The sequence below is a fragment of the Diplotaxodon limnothrissa genome, linkage group LG15 (assembly GCF_057381915.1).
Source record: "Diplotaxodon limnothrissa isolate DT_005_m linkage group LG15, D_limnothrissa_male_GT1.1, whole genome shotgun sequence".
Lineage (NCBI taxonomy): Eukaryota > Metazoa > Chordata > Actinopteri > Cichliformes > Cichlidae > Diplotaxodon > Diplotaxodon limnothrissa.
The window spans coordinates 16,984,312-17,001,359 of record NC_140610.1 but is presented as its reverse complement, the minus strand read 5'-3'; the positions used below and the strand labels follow the sequence as shown (position 1 = coordinate 17,001,359).

General features: G+C 38.6%; 1 protein-coding gene across 5 annotated transcripts in view; it reads right to left on the bottom strand.

The window, feature by feature from the left end:
* Positions 1-17,048, bottom strand: part of lama2 (laminin, alpha 2) — a 228,480-nt gene that overhangs the window by 76,432 nt on the left and 135,000 nt on the right. For 3 of the 5 annotated variants that reach the window (XM_085372570.1, XM_085372571.1, XM_085372572.1), the window contains exons 22-28: positions 14,562-14,668; positions 13,684-13,950; positions 11,982-12,162; positions 10,112-10,248; positions 8,571-8,702; positions 7,652-7,756; positions 3,679-3,822 (exon numbers count right to left, since the gene is read on the bottom strand). In XM_085372570.1, coding sequence (XP_085228696.1) covers positions 3,679-3,822; positions 7,652-7,756; positions 8,571-8,702; positions 10,112-10,248; positions 11,982-12,162; positions 13,684-13,950; positions 14,562-14,668 — 1,073 coding nt within the window. The remainder of the gene's footprint in view (positions 1-3,678; positions 3,823-7,651; positions 7,757-8,570; positions 8,703-10,111; positions 10,249-11,981; positions 12,163-13,683; positions 13,951-14,561; positions 14,669-17,048) is intronic. The other 2 variants (XM_085372573.1, XM_085372575.1) reach the window with 1 other exon arrangement.

Genomic DNA, 17,048 nt, shown 5'->3' with positions numbered 1-17,048 from the left:
GCAAAGAGGCACAGAAAAGAAGACCAGACACCAGCGAGGGAGGATAAGAAGGACAGACGCAACAACATTGTCATCCCCTATGTAGCCGGTGTATCAGAGAAACTCTGGAGAGTTTTCTCCAAGCATGACATCCCAGTGTATTTCAGACCCAGCAACACGCTCAGACAGAAACTGGTTCACCCGAAAGACAAAACGCCAAAACACAAACTTAACAATGTGGTGTATGCTGTACAGTGCAGCGAGGAATGCTCAGACCTCTACATTGGAGAGACCAAACAGCCACTTCACAAGCGCATGGCACAACACAGAAGAGCCACCTCCACAGGACAAGACTCAGCAGTCCATCTGCAGCTTAAGGATAAAGGACACTCTTTCGAGGATGCAAATGTTCACATTTTGGACAGAGAGGACAGATGGTTTGAAAGAGGAGTGAAAGAAGCCATCTATGTCCACTGTGAGCGACCATCTTTGAACAGAGGCGGGGGTTTACGACACCAACTCTCTGCCATCTATAATCCAGTTTTGAGATCCCTTCCCAGACGCCTTAACGCCCACTCACATCCTGGGCCATCTGACCTCAGGAATTCGCATGATAAGGTGGGGCCAGGTTTCACAATGAACACACCCGAAACTCTGGCTGATTGGGACCCACGCCCAGTTTCCCACCTTGGCTCAGGCGATTAGAGGATCATCAGGGGGTCCTTTTGTCCCTCTGTGGGGGGTCACTCCCACTAGGTTTATATCTGGGACTCTCCACCATTTGACCTTAGAACTGAAGAAGCTTCTCGGATGAGAGGTGAAACGTCTTCAAGCAACTTAAAGAAGTCCAGACGCTTTTCTTTGCAAGCTCCTTTGACTACGATGACCTGGATGACTGAGAACCTTCACAGACATGAAGGACCAGATGTATATCTCAGGTCCTGTGTCTCTGCTAAATTTCTTTCTATTTCCCAAGTTCATGACTTTAAGATGCTCTGCCTTTGTTTGCATTTCGTTCCCCCGCTGTAAATAAAACTCACTCACAGCTACTCAGTCATCAGTGCCTGCACTTGGGTCCACACTCCTCACCACTTCACACGTCTGCGTCAGCACCCGTGGCAGTTTTTTAGGTCTGCTTCTTCTTTTGTCCTCTTTTTTTGTCCAGTTTTGTCACATTTTTAAGGAGACTGCATACCGTGTGGCAATATGCCAAGTTTTCATCTAACAGCTCTTTCGGAATCACCTTTGTTGGTGCAGAAATGTGTTTTTATGCCTGCCAAACTGTGCTATCTTAGGCATGTTTTAGCAAAAGGCTGCTAGTAAAAGTTTTTTAAGATGCCTGTTACAGCTAGCCACAACAGTTGTTGATCCCTTGAGCATCAAGTGGCTTTACAGTCAAACAACGTTCCAAGGACTGGACTGAAAATGAGTGAAAAGGCATCTCATGTCTAAAGGAAAACTTTTGTAAAAAAGACCTGTGTTCAAGACCTCTTTAAAAATCACAAAGTTTGTATATAATATATATAATCAATGCATTATCTTTACAGTTTACCTACAGACTTAAAGCAAGCATGCATGCTTTTGTTTTTTCAGATATTTACAATGTTTTCTTTCTTCTATCTGGTGCTTTAATATTCCTAGTTTTCCCACAGATAAGGGAAATTCCACATGAAGGTAAAAGCTTTTACAGTTTTATGGTGGTGCAAATCTTCATTAAATATTCACCCATCTAACACTTCGTTTCCTCAAAAAAAGTTGTGTGCAGCAAGTTGTATGTGCGTAAAACCTCTATGTAATCCGATGTAGTGTGAGTTTTCAAGAGTGTGAATTAATGCATGTGTACTGTGTTTGCATAGTGTGTGTGTGCATAGTGTCCACTCATAGTGTGTGTGTATATATCCCACTTCACTCAGTGTAATCTCACGATTCAGTGGTTCAGAAAAAATCTCCCTCTTACCAATAAACTCTCCATTTTTTTTCTCTCTTTCTGTCTGTCCACCCAGTCAACAATAAATGAAGTGAATGGTTGTTGTTCAAATGAGGCCTCTCGCCACCCTCCTAAAACTCTACGGGTTACCACGGAAACGGCAGTTTATTGCTGATTGCAACCATTTCTACAATAAAGGGGCCTTATTCAAAACACTCTTTCCTCAACAACTGATTGTAAACTTCCTGAGTGTCTTTCTAAATCTATCAGACCTCTCTTTTTGACTTCAAGTTGCTACATGTCATTTTCACGCCTATGTTTATGTTCTCTAAAACATGTACAATGGATGACTGAACAGCAGGAAAAGTTCCTTGATTATGTTGACAGTGTAGGAAATCTCATCTTTTCATTGTTAAAACAACTTCATACATTTTAGACACATTAACAGCTATGAATCCCAATGTTAGTCTTTAGGTAGCTTGCTAATTTAATAACTCAATACTTGCTACACAGGTTGCAATAACAACACAAAGTCTACCCAGAGAGGCAAATCTGTGAATACTAAGTGAATATCTGCTCTCAAAAGAGAAGGGACATTCCTTTGAGGATACAGGTGTTGACATTTTGGTCAAAGAAGACAGACGGTTAAGAGAGGAGTACAACAAGACATCTATGCTCACCTGGAACAACCATCATTGAACGCACACTCAAATCTTGACCCATGTGATCCTAACTGCTCACATATCTCCGTATCAGCTGCCAGAACTGAAGAAGTTTCAGGTGTGATGTGAAACATCTTCGAGAACCTCAAGAAGTCCAGATGGCTTCAACTCAAACATTTAAGTCTCCTGTGACTGAGAACCTACAGACACCTATTAACTCATTTAATAGCCTGTGAACAGCCCTGTTTGTGGGCAGCAGAGGGATTTGCAACTGCAGGACTTCTTGTTTCTGCAAACCAATGTGAGGTGAAACTTTTGTAGTGAACACCACACGGCTTTTGTTGGTCCATGGCTTTTCTGTTTTGCCCTCATCAGCTTGTAATTGTTATCTCTTGTATTGATACCCACTTTTCGTAAGTGCATCAAACAATGCAGCATCCACAGTCTTCAAAAAGACACAGCTATCAGAGCTACTATAAAAGCCCTTAACCTTGTTTAATCACTGGAGGTGTCTGTCTTTTTATAACATTGTTAATTCCATCTGCAGTACAGGAGAAAATCATTAAACAATGCTTATGATTACTGGCAAAAAAAACTATGTTTGGTTTTTCACTGAGCAAAATTAGGTGCAATCAAATCTGCTAAGATTAAATGTTCATAAAAGCTGCAGATCATCTGTACATAATGAGCAAAGGACATGGAGTCTACTTGGCAACGCTCGTATAATGCAGAGTCAGTTGCAGGCAGCCGGCTGCCAAATGAGTTATCTCAGCAAGTAAGCTAGTGTAGACAGCGTGTAAATCAAATAGGCAGCTTAGAAAACGACTGTCTACGTCCTCTTTTCTGACACACTACAGGCAAAACAACTCATAAGTGAACAAGGATACAGACCATAATATTAGCTTTAAAGTCACTAGAGACATCACCAGCATTTTGAGCAATATACAGCAATATTTTGCTTTTGTTGGTTACTTTATTTTTTAGAAAGTTTTTGGGAACAAAATAAAACACTGCTATCAAAATCCTCCAAATGTTTCAGAATTGACTTGAAATTAAACTTTCTTTGTCTTTTCATCCGTTAAACATTTCAAAAAACATACATTTACTTACCCACATCCTGATAAGTCCTTGCGCCTCTGTGCAGAAGTGGGTCAATCCGTAACAGTAACACCTGCTGCAGCCCAGCGGGTTTCGTAGGGATAACCCAAACGTGTCGGGCTTACAGTGATCGCAGTAGTCTCCCTCCACATTTTCCTAAAATGTGACACAGCAAATTAAAGCAACCTTTGAGCCAGTCTTTCTATGCATACTTTAAATGAAAACATTTCTTTAGGAAATACTTTAAATGACTCTTTTCTGCTTGAGGCTATAAAGCACATTTAGCTTAATAGTACTCTTGGGATCTAGTGTCTCACTCAAGAACATGTCAGCACGGCTGAAAGTCTAAACCCTTCAGATAAAAGTAGCAGTCCAGAAGTAGCCCTAGTTATGTGTTTACAGCAATTTAATGATTAATATCTTCTTAGATGTCATAAAAAGTTTAACTGATTAGTTTATATGCTTGCCAGGAAATGCATTTGGTGTCTTGGCTTCACTGGGGTGGCAATAAGAATCTGGACCAGCTGTTTACATTGTGAGTTAATAAGCTGAGACTCGACTGGTCTAAAATGGAATTGTGGACAGGGCTGTGCATTAAGCCTTCTCTCTGCAAAGGAAAGTTACAGTGCTGTCAACACAACATCATCCAATTAATGTTGAGCTCTGTCAAAAAGTCCTGCAGGTTAGTGAGAAAGGACAGAGGAGGGAAGAGTGGGAAGGTATAGTCAGGAAGAGAGGACCACGTTAGGATTTCTTCATTAAAAGTAAATCATTATGCCACTATTGGGGGCTGTTTATCATAATCAACAACAGTTCTTTTTTGGGAGCGGGGGGGGGGGGGGGGGGGGGGGGTTGTATCACAAAAGAAAGAAAATCCCACTGCATGCTCACATACAGCAATACCAAAAAATCCACACATACCCACATTTGAATTACTGTAACTAATGCTCATAACTGTATTCTGTATTATACTTTATTCAGTCCCTGTACAGCCCCAAAGGTAGGTGCACAGTGACAGTTTTATTTCCTTTAATTGTTCTTCAGATTCCCTACAATTGTTAACCTAAATGCACTATATACTGTACTTCCTTACTTTAAAAAAAAAGATGTACCCAAAGTCGTTAGTGTTGTTTTCCTTCACTGCTGACACACTGATCTCTTGTATGTCTTTAGTCTTCAGAAAGTGGAATGCAGCTCAGGTATGATATTCCACGTTGGTGTTGGAGATATTTTATTAGTAGTTAGTGGTAGCAGTTATTAGTAAGTTGTGGATAGCGCAGTGTACTTAGCTGTGGTCTGCTGGTGGAGCAACATCAAAGCTTGTGTGACCAACGGACCAAATAAACTGATCAGGGGAGCTCTGTGATTGGCTGCAAATTGGACACTTTTTAAGCTGTGGTTGAGAGGAGATCATGGAACAAACTGTTATCCATCATTGATAATCCTGCACTGCACCTTTTGCACTGCTTACCAGACAGGCAGCAGAGCAGCTTCTATAACAAGGACACGTATCGGAAATATTTCAGAGCAATAATTCTTTACAACGCTATTTTATTACTTTAAATGCTGTAACAAAAGAATGTAACAAATATGTGGTAAGTATTTCCCATTCTTATCCCTCTGAAAAGCTCCCTGGCTACTGTTCTGTGGAATGATGTAATCTCATCCAATACATTTGGCTGAATCCGAGCGCACAGAATGTGCCTGTTTCTCATTCTGTATTCTATTGCTTCTGTCAAAAGTGAAGGCATCGATAACATTTTGATAGGCTGATGGTTTTCTTTCTTTCAGAACTCTACTGTTTCCCTTTTGTAAGTTTTGTGAACAACAGCCAACATGCATGCATGTTCCCCTTCATGCAGGGGAACATTCTTGACTTGATGTGCAACATTCATCATGTGTCATTCATGACACATGAATGACACCAGTGTGTGAATGTGTGTGTGAATGGGTGAATGACTGGATATGTAAAGCGCTTTGGGGTCCTTAGGGACTAGTAAAGCGCTATATAAATACAGGCCATTTACCATTTACCATCATGCATATGCTGAAGACTTTCCTACCAGATTGTTCATTAATGTTTATCTCTGCCTGCTTGCTTTATTAAAAAAAATATATTTAGATTGCAGCAGCTTTTAATTTAGGGGTTAGTAAGTTATGACATGATTTCGTTTAAGTTTTAATGTTAAAGCACAAAATTGAAGAGCAGTGATGTGCCTGATGATATAACGCAATGTAGGTAGATCACATGCTAGGCAGAGAGGTACACATTAACATACAGGATGTCTACATACAGGAGACAGGTTACTAATGACCGAGTGATTGCAAGTCAACCTCCTACCTTTTCAGAGAGAAGATGACACTCAGTAATGTAAAGCCTCATTACATGCCATGAATCAGGTGGTATATGTGTGTGTATGCGCAAAAGGTTTGCATTTTTGCGTGTGTCATAATGTGATCAGTAAGTGACAGCAGAGATGAAAAGTGATGCCAGGTGGACCAGTCTCTATCAAATATGTGAAAGTGTGTATCTTCAGCAAGGTAATGATGAAAAGAGTGCATATGCAGTAATGCGATCACCTTGTCAACGTGACGATAAGAGGTGTAAAATTTAAGCTTTATATGTGTGTAACTCCTGTAAAAATGTGCCTGTCAGGGTTTTTCCAAGGACAGAGAGAGATGATGGTGACGGATGAATCAAATTTCAGTTTTCTCAGGTAGAACATTTAACTACTCTGACTGTAACTCAATTTCTGTCTCTCTGACACACAGACAGGACAAATCTAGGAAACATCAGATGTGTATAGTTCACACATACAGATGCTAAATCAGAAGCAGTGCAGGGATAATGCAAGCATAACTATTCATCAAGTAAAGTTACTACTGCACTGAGACAATTTGACCATGATCAAAAAGACCCCTCTACCGGGATGAAGAAAATGTTTCGAATTAAGAAAATTGAGCTAAAGCTTAGTAATTTTGCCACATTGTGTCTTGTGGAAAAAATATGATTTCAAAGATAGTCAGAAAAACAACATTGGATATTTTTCAGGTAAATATGAAATCGCTATTTCCAACAAGGGAAATAAGGGTTGGTGCTGGAAAGTGGTAGAATCTCACCTTCTGTGACAACACTATTTCAGTGAGTATCAGTCAAAGTGAAGAGTACTGCTGACGGACACATGACAAAATGGGAAATATAAAGGAGGGTGTGGTGGGGCGTGATCTGAGTTATTCTTTGTGTTTCCTGGTTTTCCCCTGGCTCCCAGCAGTTTAGATTTATGCTTTACCTTTTGACCTTTCTTTGTTTGGGACTTATATAAGCAATAAAAATTAACTTCCCATTTATTCATTCTGCCTCTGATGTCCTGCATTTGAGTTCTGGTCTGCAAACCATGACAGCATCTTTATATCTGTTAGTGTACAAGGTGTGATGACAACGTTTTGGGACCCAGGCCATAAAATTTATCTGATCTCTCCTCCAAGATTATCTTCACACACACACCACAACTATTTTTAGATCACTTCCTGGAAGTTCTGCTCTGTCCTTTCGCACTTTTGCAAGTTTTCTGGCTCGTTTCACTGAACTTTTTGATCACACCTCATACGTTTGCATGTATGTCTCTTCCAGTATATGGAGGTCATCGTGCGCAGATGTCAGTCATACTCGGCACGGTGACATTTGCTGGAATAATTACATACAAACACACGCGCACACATATACTTTAAAACACAAACATGGGCAGGCTCCCCACAGAGACAGAAAGGACAGCGAAAGCATGCAAATTAGGTTTTAAATCTGCACTGACATTTAAAATCTAACCTATCATCTCTGCGAGGAGTCAAAATAATAAACAGCACATGCTTTTTCTCGCTTTCCCATAAAAACATTCACTGGACACTGCCAGTATCTTGCCAGAAAAATAAATAAATAAATAAATGAATAAAATAAGTCTTTAACATAATGTGAAAAGGTGGCTGTTACCTTGCAGCTACATTTTCCTGTTCGATCTGCACAGCCACAGGCTCCTCTCTCCTGGTCGCAAGTCTGGCTGTCCGATCCTGCGATGTTGCACTTGCACTGGACGCACTGTGGGGGAAAAAAAACAGCAAGTTTTTGCTATCAACAACATGACAGGCCTTAGAGGAGGGAGCAGAGTGTGTCCTAGCTTTATGCTTCACTAAACAACTTACTCCAAAATGAAAATGTTGCCATTATCTTCTCACTCCAATGTCAACTGAGAATTTCAGACAAACACCAGAACCAGACTTTTTCTGGTTTGAAAAGTGTAAAAAAACAACTTTTTTCTGAACTTTTTAAAGAGTGTCTTCCTTGATTGATTCAGTAACCGTGCTAAAAACAAAACAACTCCTCTATCATAAGCTACACAACAAAGCCAAATGACAAATATAAGATCATGTATAAACTTTCAAAGTCTTATCAAAGAAAGACTGAAACAAAACAAAAAAATGGCAATAATGTCCATTTAAGCTTTGATTAAAATGTCACTCTATATTTAAGCTATAGGATGTTTTTTTTAATAATTCATTTTCATAAAAGGCACCTGTGATACAGAAATATCAGCACGACTTGAAAAGTTTGGCTCTGCCATAAAAATGATCTAATACTGGCTTCGATGAAACTGTTGGACTTTTATAAATAGGAAAGGAAACAAATGCTTTTATTCAGGTTTTCAGTGCTCATAAAATTAATGACAACAGCATCGTCATGTCTATGAAAATCTATTTTGCTTGTCCAACTATAGCTACAAACATTATCAAGTCCTAATGACTGAATCCCCGTAGGGATTCTCTCCAGCGTCTCGTCTTTCATGTCAGCAGAGATAAAAGTGACATTTATGACAATATGAGAAATATTAGCAGCTTTAATCTGGACCATTTACCTGAGGAAAGTCTCTGTATCCAATCTGGCATTCATTGCATTTATCTCCTCTGAAGGAGTCGTGACAGATGCAGCAGCCTGTGTTTACGTTGCACTGCTGGGTCACTGAACCGATCACATTGCAGCCACACTCCTACATATAAACACACAAAAAACCCAAATTCTATTCAGACATGAAAACATCAAAGAAAAACTTTGTATGTGTATAACACAAACTTGTATCTTAGTGCAACGATTCAGTCACGGTTTTGTGTCCACAAAGTGAGCACGACAACTTTACATGTATGCATGAGTGGAGAGAAGAACCTCCACTTGTTACAGTGGACATCATTGTATAATGCCATGTTCCCCTAATAGATGTTGCAATTAAAGATGAAAACACCACAAAAAGTAGATATTTGTTTTGCATGCTCAGAAGCAAAGACTGCAGATGGACAAATATCATCAAGTAAACTATGTCTCTGCTGAAATGAGAGGAACTACGACAGAATCACAGCAAGACTTTCAACTCCGAATCGAAATTTTTTAAATAGGAAATCTTGATCTACTGACCCAAAGTAACACTGTTAGAGTTAATAACCCAATATTCAGCAATATTTTATGAGCTGATGACATTTTTTTGTTTTGAGCATCTCCACATGACCTTGAAATTAACTTTTTTTTTGCTCGCTCTGTGTTTTCCTTCCTGTTGTGCTTTTACTGAGACCTCATTGACATCTAGGTTGTAGCTTTGTGATTTTCTTTGTTTTTTTTATCATATAGATTTGTCTGATTCCTCTTCTCTTAGTTGTCCCGGTGTACTCCTGTGGATTAGGTTGAAGCGTCTAATTACTAGTAGCCTGTTCCTGTTTCTAATAGGTTACTGTTATCGCTGCCTCACGGCTCATTGGTCAAATAGTTTCAGAGCAAAACAACACCTTCTAAAGCACAAAAACAAGATAAAGAAAAAAGCTGAGTAAACCAACACAGTAATAGAAAACAAAATGCCAAAGAAAGGGAGCATGTAGAGATCAGTTGAGTGAGGAATAAAGAACTGAAAGCAGGTTATAAGAGTGTGGAAACAAGGCAAGGGTAGTCCAAAAATTACCTACATACACTATACATAACATAATAACATCATATACACAAACAATCACTTAACTTACATCTATTGTAAAATATTAATTAAACACCTGGATCAGTGAGTACAGTGAATTTCTAATTTTATCAGAAAGACATTAAATACATTTGAAAATATGTTATAATTTCACAAATAATGATTACTTTTTATTAAATGCACAGACATACCTGTTAGTTTCAGGTTTAGAAGTGAAAGTTAAAAAAATAAAAATAAGTAAATAAATAAATTAACAAAAATGTGTTGTCTGAAAAATATTTTCTATAATTACAGAAGGCCCCAAGGTTGTGTGGTGATAAAGCATTCTTCAGTATCCTTCATATTTCTGTTTCATGTTCAATAACCCATTCATTATGGCATGTGGTGTCCGTATGTACACTCATAAGTGAGTGTCCTTTGATGTGGACGCTCACTGTTCAGCCTACCTTGCATCCAGTTACGATGTCATGCCCCCAGTGGTTGGGAGCACAGCGATCGCACCTCTCACCGATTGTGTTCGGAGGACAGATGCACTGCCCAGTGTTAGCATCACAGTTGTTCCCCACATGACTGCACTGACATGCTGTAAAAGAGGCAGAAAGGTAGTTAAAGAGAATTTAAAGCAAAGAGAGGTGAGCGAGCATAGCAGCTGGAAAAAAATCAGCTGTTATCAACAAAAATTGAATTTTAAAGGCCAGTTTAATAATGGCTGGTATGAAAAAAAGAGCTTTGGGGTTGTTTTTAGAGGGAAGAATTTGTCTTTTGTGGTAGTAACTGCTGCAGAGGGCACACACAGAGACTCATAAGAGACACTTACTGTTGTGGTAGGTAAACATAGCTCTCTAATGTTAACTCACCTGGCTATTTGGGCAACTGACATGAGTGTAACTGTGTCATTTATGCAAATTCAAGAGAAATACAACATTAAATGCACATAAGGAAAACATTTTCCTAAATAAATAAAACATACTGAAATTTTACAGCACATACCTTCACTTTCTATTCTTTTTAGGGGTTACACTCTGACTTAATTGGCACAGAATAATTCTGTCTCCACTTCCAGCTCAAATCACTGATGTACAAACCTTGACCTTTAATTTGAGGTGCGAATAGAAACGCGTGCTTGTTCTTACATCCCAATGGGTTCGGACCTTGAATCACCGCTACAGGATGAAGACTGGCATTCGGTGTGGAAAATTAATTACCTGGAACCCTCACAATTTTACACAGCACCAGTCACAGAGTGCAATAAGGGAAACAGAAGTTAACATAATAAATATAAATATATATTAGACAAATTGATAAACTAATTGAAGAATGCCTCATTGAACATTCATATAGAGTTATGCAATTTGCATAAATACACACACACATACAGCTACAGTTTGGTATGTCGTGTCCTTTTGTTGTTGTTTTTTAAATCAAGCATTAAAATAGATATTCCAGTAAATTTGACTAATATTTGATTGGATAAACCAATGTAAGCTGGGAGAGGCTTCGGCTACCAGTTAAGCAGAGTGGATGGATGGATCTATTAAACATTGTCTCCTATAAATATCCTAGACACATAATTTTTATTTGCCGTTTTCCTTATTGACCAAACAGCATGAATAACAACTCTTTTCTTATCGTGTGTGTGTGTGTGTTCACTCTTTAAAGACCTTCAGCAGCTAGTTTCTCCTGGCAATGTTTTACTCATTGCTTTGCGTCTCCCTTTCCTTCTTCTGTCTTTCATTTGTTCCTTTCATTGTGTATTTACAGGTATAGATTTTTTTTGGTTCCATCTCAGGCCTTTTGCCTGAGGGAACTGCTTAGCTGTATATAATACATGTCACGACATAAAAAAGTACATGAGAACAATTGCAGCATATTACAAAATGCTGTCTGGCTTTGAAAGTTCAGGTGTGGCTGAACACTATAATCACATTCATCTGAACCCGGAATAAAAATGTCCATAGTGACAGTATATTGCGTTTTAGTAAAGTAAATTGCAGCGTAGCAGAAAGCAGCAGCTCCAATTTATTACTTTTCGTTACGATTTACATATTTTTTCAGGCTGTTTTAACTCTGCCTCTTCTTGAGCACAACAGAAACAATACTTGAGGGCAGAGAAGGGATAGAAATATGATTTCTTTATCTTAGTTTGTTCAAAATTCTAATTAAAAAGAAAAGAAGAACAGAACGGTAATTTAAAGAGGATTTTTTTGAGGGGGAGGATTGCTGACATTACTTTTGCTACAAATTCCGGACTTGCATTTGTTGACTGAAATGAGGAAAAGCCCTCTGTGAAAAGTAGACTAAAAATTCTGTGCTTACGTGTGCACCCTCCCTCCTGAAAGTTGAAATATCCTCGTGAGCACCGGTCACATTTGGGTCCGGTGACGCCAGGCTGACACCGACACTGACCGTTTTCATCACAGTCGAATGACTTGGAACCATATGAATTGCAGTGACATGGGATGCAGGTTCCACCTGTGGTAAGGCCATGAGTCCCAGCCTGGAGAAACACACAGACCATTGGCATTGAGTTAGTGAGCTGAAATGACAAAGTATAAACTGATCCGGGATACACAAATGTCAGACACGCTCAAATTCGGATAAAGTGGTTAGAAAAACAGACAAGACTTTTTAGAAGACTGGAAAAATATAAAGACGGGAAAAACTGAGGAAATAATTGTAGAGGCAATATTACTTTTCCTTTTTGTGGGTCATCTTTATAAATATATAACGTTGGATATAAGTATTAAAGACCATATAATAGATCTCTCTTTGGCAGATGGTCACCCCTCCCTGGTTCTGCCGGAGGTTTCTTCCTGTTAAAAGGGAGTTTTTCCTTCCCACTGTCACCAAAGTGCTTGCTCATAGGGGGTTTGTTGGGTTTTTCTCTGTATGTATTATTGTAGGATCCAGCTTACAATATAAAACACCTTGAGGCGACTGTTGTTTTGATTTAGTGCTGTATAAATAAAATAAAATTGAATTGAATCTCTTTAGAAAAACGTTCTGTTTGCTCAAGCCAGGTGAGGGGCAACCAATAAGAAGAAAGCAAACATTTATGAACGGATCATTAAAATATTTTTTGACATATGATACAAGCAGCTAAATAAAGGTCCGATACATATATATATATACATATACATATATATATATATATATATATATATATATATATATATATACATATACATACATACATATATATATATATATATATATATATATATATATATATATATATATATATATACATACATATACATACATACATATATATATATATATATATATATATATATACATATACATATATATATATATATATATATATATATATATATATACATATATATATATATATATATATATATATATATATATATATATATATATATATATATATATTACTATGAACTATTCAGAGTAAAATTTGTCTGTAAATTAGCAAAATCAGTCACCTTTATTTTCTATCAGTCTTCAGCTTAGAGGCCGCCTAAAAATTGCTATAGATCTCTGAAAGCTATCTGACATCTCCATGCCAACTAAACTGTCATATTATATAAAGCCTGACTCAATACTTTTTAATCAAAGGTATTTTCAGAAGTTATCATATAAAAAAAAGACAACAAAAAAGAAAAAAAGCTCAACTAAAAGAAAAAAATAGCTTCATTAGTGTGTCTACTTCTAGAAAAACAACAAAAACAAAACAAAAAAACATCATGAACATCATAATTTGCCAAAACTATTGACATTTACAACGCCAATTTTCAGCCCCAACAAACATCTCGAGTTACTCAGAGGGATGACATTTTACTGATTACATTCAGAATTAAAAGAAACACACACACAGAGGAAGAGCCATGCTCACAAAACCCTTATATATAAACTTGTCTTCCGTTGCCGTGCACTGCTTTAAAACCAAAACCACAATATGTTTAACCAAGAGAGTTTATCTCGAAAGCACATCCATGCTACTAAAAACACACCACTGCCATCCACATGCAGCGCGTGTTACCCGTGCCTTAGGCCTATATGCGCCCCTGGGACAACCACCCGTGCGGGTTATTCCCCCCCATCTCTGCTGCGCAGAGTCCACCGAGATGCGCTCCACGGGCCGCCGTGTCTCCCGCCTTTCGTAACCTAGGCGGCGGAGATCACAGCGTCGGCCCACGAAGCCAGGGCGACAGATGCAGCGGCCTTCGACGTCACAGCGCTGAGAAATAGATCCGTAGGGGCTGCAGCGACAGGGCATACACTCCTGATGCTCAGCATCCCACCAGCTGTTAGGCTGGACCAATCAGAATACAGATAGTGGAGGATAGATAGACAAGGAGGAGTAAGAAAGCAGGGCAATAAAAACAGTAGAGTTAAAAAGAAAATTAAAAAAAGTCAAGGCTACACACTAACGAATTACACTGTTGTTGTGTTGTGTGGCTAACTGAAATACAGGGTAACACAAGGTTAAATATTGCAAATACTGTCAATGCAACTGTAAACCAATTCTTGTGAAAAAGCTTTGCATGTGGGTCTTAGGTTGTGTTAGAAGTAAAAACTGTGTAGGTGCTGGGAAATTGCAGAAACAGGTTAACAATGACATATAAGCACCTAAAGGTCACGACTGCCTTATAATACCTCATTTACTGTGCAGCAGCAGACACATTAATCAGCTTTGACCTGTCGGTACTCTGTATACCAGTGGTTAAAAACACATTATATGTGATGAGACAAGCAAGATAAATTCAAATAAAAACACAGATGTGAAATACTCTGTCGGTATAATACTGCAGAAAGAAAAAACAGAAGATTAAAAAAAAAAGAGAGATAGAGCTGGAAATAATTAAAGTCTACAAGTCCATCAACACAAACCAGGGATGTCAGTAGAGAAAACTTTACACTTACCCTGCACTTGTCACACTTCTGTCCAAGCACATTTTCCTTACAGTGGCACTCTCCAGTCTCCTGGTTGCAGACCTCAGAAACAGAACCATTAGTATGGCACTGACACGCTGCAGGAAAGGAAAAGACAGGAGAGACTGAGAACAAGCATATTTAACAATAACACATGTTCTGAGTGCGTTTATCTAACACTATGGTGGGTCGGATAAGAGGTACTGCTTAAGGTCTTCTTTTCAGGATTAACTGCTGATATCCACTTGGTCACTGCACTTCTGAGAAAATATTCTGTTGCTCAAATATTTTTTGTAGTCTAGTGGGTTGAATGAATTTTGAAAACTGTTGTCTGCATTTTTCAAAATTCTCAGTTAAAAAAAATAAAAATGTTTCAAGCACCTATTTGAGCACCTCTCAATTGCAAAGAAAAAAGGATTGCACGTAGAATTGTACACATTCTATTTTTCTCTTATATACTGCATTTCTGTGTATTTTTGTCTCAATCTCTGTGCCTACATCCTATTTTCCTAGAAAAATATAAAGACATAAGGGACTGATCAAGACTTTTGCACAGCACTGCATAAGAAATTCAAGATATAGCACATTTTGTTCCCACAAAATGACTCTTTAGAACCTTACTCCTAATACTTTGCATGAATGTAATTTTTTATTTAAGATTTATGTCCCGATATCCCTAGTGAGATAATAATACATAAATAAATAAAATGTGTTTAAATCATTACTCAAATAAATAAAGTAAATAAAGACACACATAACCCTGCCATTCAACCACTTATCCATACAACTAAAAGCTTGAACATCACAGCTTGTATCAGGTAGATGGGCTGTCAGAAGGAAATGCGTATATGCTTAAAAACACACATAACCACATCCATCTGTAAACACACCTTGCAATTAACAGCACACATCACATTGGACAAACACCAGTGGGTATTTGTAGTTTGTGTTGCCTTCTGTCATGCTGTCCTCTTAGATATAAAAGAGGAAGAAGGACAGACATGACTGTGGGATGGGAAATTGAGGTGAGAGGCAGGGGTTCACAACAGATGCCCCCACAAAGAGATAGGGAGATGGAGAAATACACACAGATATGCAGAAACATTCATACGATACATAACGGACATTGCAGAAAGCCATGCACATGCACACCTGCTCAGCCACATACATGCAGATGTAAATACACACACGGCTGATTAAACATGCGAGAAAACATGCACACATACACCTGCCTCTGTTTCACACTCTCTCGTACTCTGTCTCACCTCCCCAGCTTCACCCTTGGGGAACCATCTGGACTGTTCTGTCTGTTGTTACTATGTGGACCTTGTTGTGGGATAAATCACTACTTCATTTTTTTCCCTCTTTTCAGTGTTGGAAAAGTAAATGTTTCTTAGACTAAATTTGTTTTGTTACTCAGCAATCGTCAATCTGTCAGATTAACCAACTGGAGGAGTAGTTACTGTGCATCTGGCATCCAAAGTGCCAGTGTAAAAGCGCATTCTTCCCCAAAGAAATGCCAGTGTTTGGTACTATGAAAAAAATCAGGAATATCCCCTGTAATTTTTACCATGGACACCATGCCCTATATAACTTGTAATAGTAGACGTTGTTAGCCATCTCCAACAATTCCTTTACTCTGGCCTTGTTTTTGAACTTACTAAGCATCACATGTTGTCCTTTTACATCATCTTTTAATGAATTACCACAGCCTCCAATGTGCATACTGGGTATGTGTCCAGGGACTCAGTTGGGGTGTCTATTCATGAGGAAAATGAGACCAAGCAGCACTGCTGCTGTTCTTGTGATTCCCTGTCCTGGTATGTATAGGCAAGTGGGTGTGTCTGTGAGTGTGGCTGAGTACTGGGTTTCAGGTAGGCCTGGTGGGCGTGTCCTATCTAGAGGATGGCCACACCTGAAGCAGATGATGACTCACACACCTGCAGCTAATGAAGCGTCGTTGGGGAGCTTCTTTAGACGGTGGCTGAGCGCTCCTTGTTGTGGGATCATTGCGTGAGACTCCACATTAGTGTTATTAGTATCAAGTCCAGTGAGTGCATGCCCGTGGTAGTTGAGTGTCCTGACAAGTTGCTTCTTTGTTATTTTTCTCCAGGAAGGAGCAGGGAAGACAAGAGCAGCGAGCACAGGGTGCGGGGACACACAGGAGCGGAAGAAAAATTAATGAAACAGCCATGACAAGAAAAAGGAGGAAATTTAAAAATTCAGGATGAAAACATTGCCCTTGACTTTAAAGTTCTTGAAATGCTTGGTGTGATAACATGACTAAAGGTTAGCTTTAGGTTAGCAGCTAAGGGTTAGCTACTCACAATCACCATAAATCTATGACCTAAAGGTTTGACTCAAAACCAGGCTGCCCTCACAACCGAAGAAGGAAGTATCCAAAAAATATTTCTGTTTTACCTGTATTATTATTTTATATACTTAATTTTGGATTTTGACATAGAATCAATGCTTATT